Source organism: Gekko japonicus, unplaced genomic scaffold, assembly GCF_001447785.1.
Source record: "Gekko japonicus isolate JY-2015 unplaced genomic scaffold, Gekko_japonicus_V1.1 scaffold558, whole genome shotgun sequence".
In the NCBI taxonomy this organism is placed as follows: Eukaryota; Metazoa; Chordata; class Lepidosauria; order Squamata; family Gekkonidae; genus Gekko; species Gekko japonicus.
This window is the reverse complement of record NW_015170908.1, coordinates 858,818-873,642: the sequence shown is the minus strand read 5'-3', so window position 1 is coordinate 873,642 and position 14,825 is coordinate 858,818. Positions and strand designations below refer to the sequence as shown.

Here is a 14,825-nt window from a genome sequence, read left to right as displayed (position 1 = left end):
TGGTCCATCAAGGTCAGTATTATCTATTCAGACTGACAGCAGCTCTCTAACGTCCCCTATTACCTGATCCCTTTTTAAACTGGAGATGCCAGGGACTAAGCCTGGTGCCTTTTTACATGCCAAGCAGATGCTCTGTCACTGAGCCACGGGCCCTGCCAATTGCAGAAGTCTCTATCAACGCTTTCCTCAAACACCCCAGTGATTTTTTTTTACCCTCCAACTAAGCAGAGATCTGAGATCAGAGGGGCTGCAGAAATATGTCCAGAAGCAAGGCAAGAGCGCCTGATCATCTGGGCCCCTTTCGGACCAGTCATGGCACAGAAACTTACTCGATATTCATTTGCATCACCATCCCCAGGGACGTGTAGCCAGCCAAGGCAAAGTTCTCCTGGTATCTCCCCAGCCGAATGGAGTCCAGCCAGTCTTCGACGGAACTGCAGCTGGTGAAGTCGATGCAGGCTCGCTCTGAGATGGTTTGGGTGAACCTGGAAGCGGTGGACAGATTGCATTCTGTTTTGTCTATGTGTGGCAATGGCAAAGAAGGAAATTAAATTACACGTGGGCAAAGGATGGGGAGGGAGGGCACAAGATACTATCGGGTACAGCCCTGACCTGGATAACCCGGGCAAGCCCGACCTCGTCAGATCTCGGAAGCTAAGCAGGGCCGACATAAGAACATAAGAGATGCCAATGTTGGATCAGGCCAGTGGCCCAGCCAGTCCAACACTCTGTATCACACAGTGGCCAGAAATACCAGGTGCCATCAGGAGGTCCACCAGTGGGGCCAGGACATTAGAAGCCCTCCCACTGTTGACCCCCCCAAGCACCAAGATGACAGAGCATCACTTGCCCCAGAGCCCCTATCTATACCTTGTGGCTGATAGCCACTGATGGACCTCTGCTCCATATGCTTATCTAATTCCCTTTTGACCCTGGCAAGTATTTGGATGGGAGACCTCCAGAGAATACCAGGGCCTGGGAGGCCAGAGGCAGGCCATCAAGCTACCTCTCTGAACATCCTCTGTGCCCCAGTAGGAGTCGCCAGAGGTTGCCATGACGTCCAGCCTCAGGCACACACACACACAAATGCAAAAATGCACACACACAAAAAGGGAAGAAGATCTTAGATAGGGGGTTCCATAGCCTCTGGGCATTTCAGCCATCCCCTTACACAATATGGGTCAACTCATGAGAAACAGGTGGTCTGGATTCACAACCAGTATCATTCTGGCAGGTAGACCCATTCATTGCTTTTTCTGAGATGGCTGCTTGGATCAATGCCAGGATAATGATGGGCAGTAACAGGCTCCAGCTGGGAAGCTCACAAGCAGACTGGCAGGCAGAGGTGGGCCGATTTTCTTCACTCCGGTCTTTTAAGGGGCCCTGGGTATGCACTTCCCCTACCATCCATTCCTCCCGAATTCTGGATTTCGTTCAGAGAATTTTCGTCACATAATTGGGTTCCTCACAGTTGACCACACTCTTCAGTTCCTTTGGATTTTTGCCCTCTTTGCTACCATCTGGACGTGCGCGCGCGCGCATTTTCTAAATGCCTTTTTATTCATTAAAGTATGCATCCTTTGCCTTTCGCTGAAGGTCTCTTAGAAACACAAAACACCGGGTTGCAGAATGGATCAAAAGAACACAATCCCATCAGCACATTTACCCTGTGTCAAGAGTCTGCGTTGATTTTCTGATGTGTGCATGTACTCCTGATCGCTGGTGAAACACCACACCAAAAGAATCGTGTACAGCCACCCCATGTTGCTGCTGCTTCTTCTTTTTTTTTGCAATGTTTTACCAAGGCACATTGACATTTCTATATTTTAAAGGGGGCAGAATTCCATGAATGAATTGAAGGAAACGGAAAGCAGCGACAGATGGCAGGTATACAAATTTAGAAAATAAAAATGGGGTAATGGAGGATTTCGAATTCAACAGTTCCATTTTGGAAACAAGATCAGGTAACTTTGATTGGGAGGAGAATTTGGATGAGCAGAATTTGGGGAGCGCTGCTATTTGGAAGACAGCTCTCCTCTTGCCCCAACAGCAAATCTCCACTCTGTTAGAGACCACATACCGGTTAACCGTAGACGTACACTTCAGGTTCTGCGGGATGCGTATCAGCTTATCCAGGACGCCCACGATCTGGGAGAAGCGTGGCCTGTCATTGCGGTCCTTCTGCCAGCAATCCAGCATGAGTTGGTGCAGGGCCGTGGGGCAGCCCATGGGAGCCGGCAGCCGATAGCCCTCCTCCACAGACTGAATGACCTACAAAGGAGAATGGGCCAAGACAAGCGTTACCGTGTGGGGTCAGATCACCAAGTCAATCTCACTTTCAGTATTCGTTCTTCTGACACTGGCCATATAGATGCCCATGAGAAGCCTACAACATGAGATGGGTTATGAAGACCCCACTGGTTGCGTTGCAAACTCCTATATAGCCTCCATATTTTTTTCTAATTTGTGGAAGGACCTGCTACTAGCAGGGGTCATTTCCTGCAGGAACGCACAGGAGCAGAGCTCCGGCAGTAAAGAGCCCAGGGGGCGGGCACATGCAACAAGCCCCACCCCCTGCTCCCAACAGCCCTCAGTCAGAGCAAGAAGCAGCCAGGTAAGCTGCACAGCCCCCCACCACCCATCCAAAACAGTCCAGTGGCACCTTTAAGACCAAGTCTTATTCAGGTAGAAGCTCTCCCTCCTCTGCAAGGGCATTTTGGCATGTCTCTGTGGTTTTTTTTTTACCATAGAGATTTGAAACAGTTCCTAAACCGTCACTCAGCAGTAACCCCATATCCTCCCCAAACTCCACTCTCCCCAGACATCACTTTCCAAATCTCCCAGCATTTGCTGAGGCCATGCTGCGAATCCTAATCATAGGAGGATGCATTTTGTGATGCTCCCCCACACGGCAGCCATTTTAGGGCGGCAACCCATGGCCTGTTCTTAGAACATCACAAGTTCTCGCAAATTCTGTGGAACAGAAGACCCCCTGTACTAGAGAGATAGCTGAGGTATACTTCTCTATTAATAGGGCCATGGGCAGACTGCTCTCCCTTCCTTATTGTGCTTCCCAAGCACGGATTTTGAGCAAACTCTCTTTTCTTAAACACTGAGCAGGCACAGCTGTCGTTCTCACATCCCGGTTGGTCATGTTCCAGTAAGGCCGCTCCCCATAGGCCAGGACCTCCCACATGACCACGCCGAAGCTCCAGACATCGCTGGCTGAGGAGAACTTTCGATATGTGATGGCTTCAGGCGCAGTCCACCGAATGGGGATCTTCCCACCCTGAAACACAAAGCGCAGGGCAATGAATGTGTGAGGTATTCTCCATCCAAATACACAGCAGGCGGCAGCAGCCCGATTAACCAACCATGCCCGGATCCAACACCTGCTGAAATCCCTTCTCCCTCCAGCTTCCAACTGAATTGATAAATCCATCAGAGGGAGGACAGAAAGCGGTCGGATACCCCTTGGCCATGCCTGGACACAGATCCAGTTGAGAGCACGCCTCCCTCCAGTACCTCTGGTTTATTAGTCATTTTAAAATCTCGACCATTTTGAGAGACCACTTTTGTTGGAAAGCGCTGTCACCCGACCTGATAGTTAAGCGCTCAGCTTGCGGATAACAAAAAAAAAATAATGCAAAAGGGCAAGGCAGAAATCGGAGGGATGTCTCTGCTCACCCAGGGAAACCCATTGCTTTGGAAAGAAAACATTACGTTCCCCTTTCACTCTTACAGTGGGGGGGGGACCCTAAATCCTAGGGGAAATGTAGACTGCACATACATAATACATCACCAGAGAATCCCAGTGGACAAAGCTCAGGCATAGTTTCCCCACTGGCTGTCAGGCAGGCTTCTTTCTACAACCCAGCAGCATGAGTTGGGGGGGGGTGCAGCAAAGGGACTCCCCTCTTCTATTTCACTTCCGCCTCCTCTTTTACCTCCGAGCCACTGATGAATCTAGAAAGCCACTTCCTTCCCCTTGGTTATGGGGAGCCACGGTTCTCCAACTGATCCTTGGAGCTTCCCCTGTCCGAGAAACAGCAACCACGGAGAATCCCTCACAGGGCAAAGGCTTGGAGGGGCAGACGGAGGAGGTAACCCTGCTCCTTCCTCAGCCTGCCTCTCTGAGTCTCAGCTCAGTGACAGCAATTTGTTTGCGGTTTTCTTCCAGGGGTCATTTCGTAGAAAAAGAGCTAGGGGAACTCATTAGCATAACTCATTAGCATATGCCACACCCCCTGACATCAGGGGCCTGGCGGGACACCTGCAAGGCCAGCGGGAGTGTGAGGAAGCCCCGCCAAGGCCCTCCCTGGGCCCAGGCAGGCAGGGGTGGGGAGAGGCGGGGAGGAAGCAACTTACCCTCCCTCTTCTCCTGCCTCCTCCTGGCTGAATGAGGGCTGGAAGCGGGGTGGCCGGAAGCAGGGGGCGGGGCTTCCTCATGTGCCCCGCCCCCTGCACCTCACCCGGGGGAACTGCGTTCCCCCTCGATCCCCCCCGAAATGACCTCTGTTTTCTTCAGATGGGAGAGGCACCGAGGAAAGGCTGAGGAATTTCAGAGATTATGGAACATTGGTGGGTTATCCCTACTTCCATGATTCCTAAGAAATAACGTTGTTGTAGTAGTAGTAAGCAAGACTCTATACCAGGGCTATAGGCAGGATTTTTTTTTACTTTGGGGGCACCCCCGCACCCCTAGGCTGTGTCAGGAGCAATGAGAGAGTAAAAGTTTTTAAAAGAGTGATGACAGAGAGAAGAAGAGAAGAAGAGATTGGATTTACACCCCGCCCTTCACTACTCAAGGGAGTCTCAGAGCGGCTTACAAACTCCTTTCCCTTCCCCTTGGAATCAAACCCGGTTCTCCCAGATTAGAGTCCGCGCACTTAACCACTACACCAAACTGGCTCTCCAGTTTGAGAGAGAGAGAGAAGTGAGAGAGAGAAGTGACAGGCAAGGGTGCCAGCAGGCAGGGCAGGGCGATGGCACAGCACGGCAAGGCCGTGGTGTGCGTGAAAAATAAACTAAAATAAACCAGCTGGATGGGGAGTTGGGAGGGTTGGGAGGTACGTTGTGGGGCCTGGCCCCAAGATGCCTCCCTGTAGCTACGGGCAATGTTCCCTCTAAGCTGTGGAGTCTTGTGAGCAAAAATTCTACTTTGTGACCTACTGGCATTAAAGTTGTGAGCAAGCGATTTGGCTACTGCATAAATTAGTTTGCTCTGGAGCCCTCCTTCCTGAGCCAAGACAGAAATCTGTGAGCTGGAGGCTAAAAAACTGTGAGCTAGCTCACACCAACTCAGCTTAGAGGGAATACTGGCTACGGGCCTGCTTTATACAAAGGAAGACCAAGTGTGGCCGCCATCTTGTTTCCCCGGCCTGCAAGGCAGCAGTCCACTGTGCCCTTAAGGTGACATTACCGTCGTCGTGTAAGCCGCATCCGGATCGTTCTCCAGGACTCGCGACAGGCCGAAATCCGACACTTTGCAGACCAGATTTCCGTTGACGAGGATGTTGCGGGCTGCCAAATCCCGGTGCACGTAGCCGAGGTCCGACAGGTAGCACATGCCAGCGCTGATGCCCCTCAGCATGACAACCAGCTGGAGGACTGTGAATTGCCCGTCATGTTTCTGGAAAGAGACCAGCCCATTGTTTTGTTTTGTTTTTAATCTGCGACATTTCACTGGGCATTTCAGGCACGTAACGCAGCAGCCCTCAGGTAAGGCTATTCTGTGAGGATGTATGCAGATCTACAGAACTAGGATCATTAGCCGGCTGGGGAAGTCCACTCACAGCAGTCTGGGCACACGTAGGACCTGCTTCTCTAGATTAAGATCACTGGAAATGCATTCTGTCTTTCAGGAACAGCCATACTTGTGCAGTACCGATTGGCCTGTACTTGTGTCAGTCACATAGCCACTCCCTTCACCTTTTCGCAGCAGTTTTTAAAGTGTAAAAAAAAAAATTCCTCTATTGAATAATCAAGGGCTGAACAAACATCTGAGCAGATAAACTTGCAAGATGCTTTAAAGTGAACAGCCAATTGGAAGCACGGGGGGGGGGGATAATGACGAAAAAGGAGGAGGAGATTGGAATTCTACCCTGCCCTTCACTCTGAGGGTCTGGTCACACTGACGTTTAGTGCGGGATTCGCTGCTGATCCCTCCCGCATTAAAGGTTCCTGTCTACATAGGCAAACCCGCCTCCTGCACAGAAGCCGGCAGAGTCCCGCAGTTTCCGCACTTTTATCTGCGTTTTTTTGACACCCGTTGGGACAGGTGTTTTCCGATATTTAGCGCTTTGTATCCAGGGTTTTGGTATCTGGACAGCAATCCGCCGTGACTGTGCTACCCTCCCCCCTGGGTTTTTTTTTTGTGTGTGTGTTTCCGGTTTTAGTTATGCGCTTGTGCAAACAGGCGCTAGCTTTTATTTTGGTCTTTTTAAAACGAAACACGCTAACGAAGGAGTAAGCCCCACTGAGCTGACTGCATTCCACTGCACTCCGTTGGCTGCCTTGCAAGCAAGCGGCTCTCGTCTCGCCCCCTCCTCCTCCCCCCGTTCATTTTGCCGCTGATATCTGACACACAAGCTGCCAGGCGGCAGCAGCAGCAGCAGCAGGGGAGGTGAAGCCGGGGAGGGGAGGCGAGGCGGCAAAGGCGGCTCTGGTTCCTGGTTACTCTCCCGCTTACTCATTGCTGGGAGGTGGGGGGGCGCAGCGGACTGAGCGCCCCTCTCAAGTTACTTCCAGTGCCGACAGAGAAAACTGTCAGTACAACACACTGGACGCCGTTTAAGAACAACTGCTGCCCCCCCCCCTCCTCGGTCTAGCTCTCCCTTCCCGAGTTTCCTCCTTCCCTTCTGCATAGAAAGCCAGGAGTCTTCGACTGTTGACAGGAGGAATTAATTTTAATTAGTTTGTATGTACGCCCAAGCGCATGGAAAGACAAGCGCATGTGCAGGTTTTTTAAAAACAAATACCCGCGCCGCCGCGAGGACGGCGCGGTGTGTGAACACTAAATCGCGCGAGTGAAGCGGAAGACAGAGGGACCGTCTGACCACCTCCAAGCGATATAGAATGTCCCGGATATAAGAACTGCGGGACAACTAGCGCGGTAAGAGGTTCGTGTGACCAGACCCTGAGTCTCAGAGTGGTTTACAATCTCCTTTCCCTCCCCCCCCCACAACAGACACCCTGTGAGGTAGGTGGGGCTGAGAGAGCTCTTTCGAAGACTGCTCTCGAGAGACCAGCTCTGAGAGAACTTGTGAGTGACCCAAGGTCACACCAGCAGCTGCCTGTGGAGGAATGGGGAGTCAAACCCGGTTCTCCCAGATTAAAGCCCGTGCTCCTAACCACTACACCAAACTGGCTCTGAGAGGGTGATAGATTAAAAGGGTGTCCTGTGCCCTTTGAGGAGAGATGGTGGAAGGCAGCAGAGCACCTCCTCCGGAGGATGAAGCAGCTACCTGCTTCTACTCATTGATACATCTACGCAGAGCCTGAGATTACCCAGCCTGTGTGGGACTGGACATAAAGGTGCCAGCTATAGGTCCCTTGACAGTTCCTTGACCCTCCAGGCACCATATCACCCCATCCCTCGCCTGCTTGAATATCTGAATCCCTTTGCTTGCAACAGCCTTGCTGGCGGGGCTCTGAGAAGTAATTTTGAGAGGGGGGGAATGGGAGGAGCCAATGCGGGGAGTACAGCATATTCAGCTCTTCCCTCCCACTCATTTCCCACTGGATGTGAATCCAACATGGCCGCTGCAGACCAGACCGATGAGCAGGAAGCCCCTTTGTCCTCCTGACTCCTCTCCTTCTCCCTCCCCCGGGGATTTAGATCCTCAGAGATGCAGTCCCCCAAGGTGCCTACATCCAATGCTAAGGGCCTTTAGAACGACATTTTCCAGAGCGTATCTACATGCCTTGAATGCTGCCGCAACGTTACCCAAGGCACTGGGGGAGAGGAAGAAGGCAAGGAAAGAGGCAGAGGGGCTCTTTTCTCTCCCACTGATTGCCTGGCTGGCTGCAGTGACACCAGCCAGGTAAAGGTGGGTTTGGTGAGGTTGGTGGGTGGGTCCGCAGGGAGATTGGAGAAGCAGTGGGTGGGATCCTCGGGGGTGGGTATGGGGCTTAGGGTTTCCAGTTTTGGCTCGGGAAATTCCTGGAGATTTGGGGGAGGGGGTGGAACCTGGAAAGGCAAGGTTTGGGGAGGAACCTCAGCAGGGCATGACTCCATAAAGCAGGGGTGTCGAACTCATTTGTTATGAAGGCCAGATCTGACACAAATGTCCCTTTCTTGGGCCAGGCCATGTGTGCCATACAATGTAATGCCAGGTACTGGAGATATAAACTTTAAAAGGAACACAGGCAAACTCAATTCATGATATTGTTTTTACTCAAAATACTAACAAAAGCAATTGATTCCTAGCAGTGAATGCAATTGATTTACTGGGGAGCCCACAACCCCCCCCAAATGTATTTAATCATATGCGAGGCTAGACTTTTCCTCCAAGGGATACCATAAAAGGGGGAGTACCTTGTATTTCCATACATACCAGTTGCTTGTGGGCCAGGTAAGAGCCCGGACGGGCCGGTTCTGGCCAACGGGCCTTATGTTTGATACCCCTGCCATAAAGTCTACCCTCCAAAGCAGCCATTTCCTCCAGTGAAACTGAACTCTGTCATCTGAAGAATAGCTGTAATTCTGAGAGACCTCCAGGTCCCACCTGGAGGCTGGCAACTCTGGGGGCTCTCCAAAAAGAAAAGCAGTTGAGCCCTATTCCAAACTGAGCTGAGGGAGTGAGCCTATGGTCCTTTCCACACTAGACCTTAAATCCTGGTTCGAACCTGTCCCTGAACTTACATTCTACACTACACGCAAGTTCACCCTGGTAATTATCTCGGGGTATTTGTACATTCTACACTACACGCGAGTTCACCCTGGTAATTATCTCGGGGTATTTGTACATTCTACACTACACGCGAGTTCACCCCGGTAACTATCTCGGGGTATTTGTACATTCTACACTACACTCGAGTTCACCCCGGTAACTATCTCGGGGTATTTGTACATTCTACACTACACTCAAGTTCACCCCGGTAATTATCTCAGGGTAATTTTTGTTTCCACATTGCATTGACGTCACCCCAGTTTTGCCCCACACTTGTCCCGGGATAAACAGATGCTATTATAACCAGGGATAAATGCAAGGTATTGTGTCGAGCTGAACTCTGATAAAATCAGGGACGAGATCCAAGTGTAAAAAGGACCTATGGCTGCGGTCACACGGAGCATTAGCCACGCTACAGAGACGGAAGATAGGTGGATTTTCCTGGCGCTATCACACCGCAACATCTGGGAAGCGTAGAGCTCCCGTGGCTAACCCGAGGCTTACCGCTGAAGATGCGCCGTAAAAAACTAGTACCTCCGAGGTACTAGTTTCCAGAAACCGCGGGGCAAGGGCGGGCGTCTGATCGTGGCATCCGGCGCCCGCCCATGTCCCATGGCAAAAAGTCCCCCCCCCAAGTCTCCACAGGATGCGCACAAGCACCCAACGGCGCATGTGCACACTTTGGTTTTTAAAAACCCACAACGGCAGCGGCACCTAGCCATTGCTGCTGTGATCGTGCCACACAGCTTCTTTGCTGCGCCACAGGATTGTCGTATGATTGGCACCTCCCCCCAAACCACGGGATGTCGGCTGGACGTATGATCCGGCGGCCGCGCGGTAGTTCGCTCTGGGGCAAACAGCCACGCCCCCCCCTGCGATATCCAGCCTATGTTTAGTTTCTGGGGAGGGGGGGAGGGGAAACCCATCTTTAACTTACAGCTGTCCGTCAAAAGACAAAGACACTCAGGAAATTCCAGCCACTGCTTTTACCTGCCCCCACCAGACTACATCAGTCCCTCAGCCCCAAGCCATGCATATGAATAAGAAGGAGGGTTTCTACCCGAAGAAAAGAATCCAGCGAGCCGTTCTCCATGTACTCGGTAACAATCATGACTAATTTGCCTGCAAGAAACAAGAGAGGCCACATTAACAGCGAGGTCACTTTGAGGCGAGACTCTCTCAGCAGTCTTCAGAGGCGGAGGACAGGGTGGACGGCACGGGGACCTTGCGAGAGCCCCTGTCTGCCCCATGGCAGCCGGAGAACGAGGATGAACAAAAAGGCCGTCTTGTCTCAGATTGGCAGCCAGGAGCTGGGCAGCTGTCGGTCACCTTATGAAGCCAGTCTCATTTACCCCCAACGCTATTGGCATGCCATCGCCATTCCGCTTTCCATCAGGACGGGTGACCACGGCTATTTTTGTCCTTCCAATGGCCCTGGTGAATGCTAATGCCCCCCCTCCCCATGACAGCAGCCACGATCCCGGGTGCGGAAAGCGTCGGACCCCGCGAGCCAGATGCCCACGCGTGGCCACGGGATCAAGCGGGATAAAGGCCGGGGTGCTTCTTTGTTTTGCCCCCTTTTCATCTCCACCAAATGACCGGCTGCAGAGAAGCAAGGCTGGAATAAATGGCTCGTTTTTGCTAATGATGTCAATTAGGGAAATGAGGACAGCAGCCAGGGACAAGCTGTCTCGACTTCACACACACTCCCTTCTGCTTGATCTTTTGGAAACCAGGAGCGGCATCCGAAAGACAGAGGCTGTTTTTGCTCCTCTGGCCTAGTGCAACCTGTCCCCCCTGAGCCTGACTTACATGGCTTTGGCGGGACCAGGTTTTTAGGTATGAGGTTGTACCTTAGTAGGTGGGTGAGGTCCGGTCAACGCCAGATAAGTCCCGCTCATCAGTTCCATGGCAACAATTGCCACTCTGCCCAATGGCTGAGGTCCACCTATTCCATGTTCTGGACCAATCTGCACTGCGATTGGACAAGGCCCAAGGATGAAGGGGGCGGAAGGAGGGGCCGTGGCTCAGTGATAGAGCATCGGCTAGGCATGCAGAAGGTCCCAGGTTCAGTCCCTGGCGTCGCCAGTTAAAAGGACCAGGCAGTAGGTGATAAGGACATAAGAACATAAGAGATGCCAATGTTGGATCAGGCCAAAGGCCCATCCAGTCCAACACTCTGTATCACACAGTGGGGAGAAATACCAGGTGCCATCAGGAGGTCCACCAGTGGGGCCAGGACATTAGAAGCCCTCCCACTGTTGACCCCCCCCCCCAAGCACCAAGAAGACAGAGCATCACTTTCCCCAGAGCCCCTAGCTATACCTTGTGGCTAATAGCCACTGATGGACCTCTGCTCCATATGCTTATCTAATTCCCTTTTGAAGCCGTCCATGCGGGGCTGGGGCTGGGCCAGAGGCATTGCTGTGCTAGGAGCAAGGGTGGCTCCCGGGGGAGGCTGAGCACCTTCCTGAAAATTTCGGTGGAGGCTGAAGCCCCGCTGCCCCTACGAAGATTACGCCTATGTCCACCTGAGATAGGCTTGCCAGGTCCCCCTCCCCGGGGCACTGGCGGGAGATGGGGGCGTAGGGTTGCCAGGTCCAGGCTTGGAAACTCCTGGAGATTTGGGGGTGGAGCCTGGGGAGGTCAGGGACCTCAGTGGGGTACAGTGCCACAGACACCACCCACCAAAGTACCCATTTTCTCCTGGGGAACTGATCTCTGTAGTCTGGAGATGAGCTGTAATTCCGGGGGATCCCAGGTCCCACCTGGAGGCTGGCACCCCTAGCCTGGGATCTTGGAGACCCACTGCCAGTCTGAGTAGACAGTAGTGCCCTTGAAGGTCTGATTCAGTATAAGGAAACTTCACACGTTCATGTGAAGGCAAGCGGACACTAGTAACATATTGGATGGCCCCATGGATGGCAAGGGCCGTGGTGGCTCAGAGGATAAGACGCTGAGCTGCAGACTGGAAGGTCTGTAGTTTGGCAGTTCGAGACCCCAGTGCTCTGTGATGGAGTGAGCGCCCGTCTCTGGCCCCAGCTCCTGCCAACCTAGCAGTTCGAAAGCAAGAAATTGCAGGTAGATAAATAGGTACTGCTCTGGTGGGAAGGTAACAGCATTCCGTACACCTCGGCGTTCAGTCATGCCAGCAGTGTTCCCTCTAAGCTGAGTTAGAGTGAGCTAGCTCACAGTTTTTTAGCCTCCGGCTCACACATTTTTGTCTCAGCTCAGGAAGGAGGGCTGATTTATGCAGCAGCCGAATCACTCGCTCACGACTTTCATGGCAGTAGCTCACAAAGTATTATTTTTGCTCACAAGACTCCACAGCTTAGAGGGAGCATTGCATGCCAGACCGGGAAATGTCTTCAGACAGCTCTGGCTGTTCGGCTTGGAAACAGAGATGAGCACTGCCCCCTAGAGTCAGATTCGACTGGCTTTCGAGCAAGGGAAACCTTAACCGTTATGGATGGCAAAGGCTGGAGAATAGCCGCATGCTGTTTCAGCTTCCCTCGCTGAGCCAGATATACAATATACCACACTGAACTCACCCAATCTCATCTGATATGTCTAATTAAGTCATCACGAATGACTTCAGTGTTGACCATAAATCCCTGTTCGGGGTTGGCCTATCATTCCAGCAAACAACCCTTCCCAAACCTTCCCTGCTAGGGTTGATGGGAAGTATCATTTGCATGGCCCCCAAACTTGAATCAGAATTGGAAAAAAAACCTATATAATGCTCATTGACCTCAGTGACCCAGCACATTCTGCGCATGCATCAACAGCAGCCACTGTCTGACTCTACCTGTACGACGACAAAGAGAGGCAGTGTGATGTTATGGCTTTACGGTGTTAGGTTACCCATCTGGGACACTCGTGTTCAAAACCTCACTCCGCAGTGGAAACTTGCTGGGTGACCCTGGGCCAGTCACACCCTCTCAGCCTAGCCTCCCTCACAGGGCTGTTGTGAGGATAAAAAGGAGGGGGAGGATGCAAGCTGCTTTGGGTCTCCATCAGGAAGAAAGGCGGGATGTAAATGAAGTCGATAAATAAAATGCTGCCAACTGCACAAAGACAAAGGCACTCGGCATATTCTTCGTTTTAATTGTGGGGGTATCAAAGCTCGAGAGAAAACACGCATTATAAGCACATTAAGTCCTATTTGCAAACAGGCCCATTTGCAAACACCGCCAAGCGATCACTCGAGTTCCGTGTCCATAAAAGATCTGCCGTCCTTCAGGATGTCTTAGGTTTCAACCGTGCTGCCCTCATTCCAAGGATCTCATCCCTGTAGGGTTGCCAGCTCTGGGCTCGGAGATTCCTGGAGATCGGAGGGTAGATCTTGGAGAGGGCAAAGGCATCGTGCCATTGAGTCCACGCTCCAAAGTATCCAGAGGTCATTTCGGGGGGGGGACGCGGGGGAACGCAGTTCCCCCGGGTGAGGTGCAGGGGGCGGGGCACATGACAAAGCCCCGCCCCCTGCTTCTGGCCGCCCCGCTTCCAGCCCTCATTCAGCCAGGAGGAGGCAGGAGAAGAGGGAGGGTAAGTTGCTTCCTCCCTGCCTCTCCCCACCCCTGCCTGCCTGGGGCCAGGGAGGGCCTTGGCGGGGCTTCCTCGCACTCTCGCTGGCCTTGCAGGTCCACTGCCGGGCCCCTGATGTCAGGGGGTGTGGCATATGCTAATGAGTTATGCTAATGAGTTCCCCTAGCTCTTTTTCTACGAAATGACCCCTGAAAGTATCCATTTGCTCCAGGGGAACTGATCATGGTTGCCAACCTCCAGGTGGCACCTGGAGATCTCCCGCTGTTACGATGGATCTCCAGACAACCAAGATCAGCTCCCCGGGATAAACTGGCTGCTTTGGAGGGTGGATATCCAGGGACGTAGCTAGGTGGGCCCCTGGGGGCGGTGCCCCCTCCTGAATCTGCAATGCCCCCCACCCCGGAGGATGCCAGACCCACCCATCCCCGGTGCTCCTTACCCCTCCGGGCAGTTGCCATGACCTCACCGGCTTTTCCTGCTGTGGTCAAGAAGGGGGGGGAAGAGAGGGGTGGCCTCACCAGGTCTTCCTGCTTCCGCAGCCGGCTTCTCAAAGCCCTTCTCCCTCCTTTCCTGCTTGGCCGCAGGAGGAAGAGGTGGTGAGGTCACGCGGTGACTGCCTGCTCCCGTACGCCAAGGGCTATTTTTGGGCAGGAACGCACAGGAACGGAGTTCCGGCTGGCTCCCAAGTTGGCCACGCCCAGCAGGAACTCATTAGCATAATAGGCCACACCAAACAGCAGGAACTCATTAGGACTGGCTACATGAGGGGTGTGTGGCCTAACATGCAAAGGAGTTCCTGCTACAAAAAAAGCCCTGGGTTTTGACCACAAACAAGGTTAACAGAATAACAAGCAAAAGGTGGGTGTGGCTGGATGAGCACACTTCTGGTAACATGGGGGTGTGGTCTAATGTGCTAATAAGTGGTGCGGTCAGGGTGTGGCCTAATACGCTAATGAGTTTTGCTGTTGGGTGTGGCCTATTATGCTAATGAGTTCCTGCTGGGCTTTTTCTACAAAAAGAGCCCTGCCTATGCCTACGCCTCTCCCTCCCCTCCACTGCGCCTGCACCAGGCACAGTGCAGTGCTGGGGTGAGCCATTCTTCCCTGCCCGCCTGCCGAGCCTCACCAGTTCTTCAAGCCACCTTAGTTTAAGTAAGTTAATTAAATAAGTGCCCCTGGCATCCTGGCGCCGCCCCCCCAGTCCCTATCTACGGACCTGACTCTATCACATTCTAACCTGCTGAGGTCCCTCCCCTTCCTAAACCCCACCCACCCCAGGCTCCACCCACAAAAACTCCAGCTCTTTCCCAACCCAGAGCTGGCAACCCTGGAACTGATCTCTGCAGACTGGAGATCAGTTGGCCTTCTGTGAGATCATGGAAAGAGT

The 14,825-nt window shown here is 52.7% G+C and overlaps 1 protein-coding gene across 1 annotated transcript in view; it reads right to left on the bottom strand.

The window, feature by feature from the left end:
* Window positions 1-325: 325 nt before the first annotated feature.
* The window catches only part of EPHA8 (EPH receptor A8), a 110,900-nt gene continuing 96,400 nt past the window's right edge, over window positions 326-14,825 (bottom strand). Inside the window, exons 12-16 of the mRNA XM_015418659.1 lie at window positions 9,955-10,016; window positions 5,423-5,632; window positions 3,140-3,289; window positions 2,081-2,271; window positions 326-485 (exon numbers count right to left, since the gene is read on the bottom strand). Of these exons, the coding sequence (XP_015274145.1) occupies window positions 326-485; window positions 2,081-2,271; window positions 3,140-3,289; window positions 5,423-5,632; window positions 9,955-10,016 (773 nt within the window). The remainder of the gene's footprint in view (window positions 486-2,080; window positions 2,272-3,139; window positions 3,290-5,422; window positions 5,633-9,954; window positions 10,017-14,825) is intronic.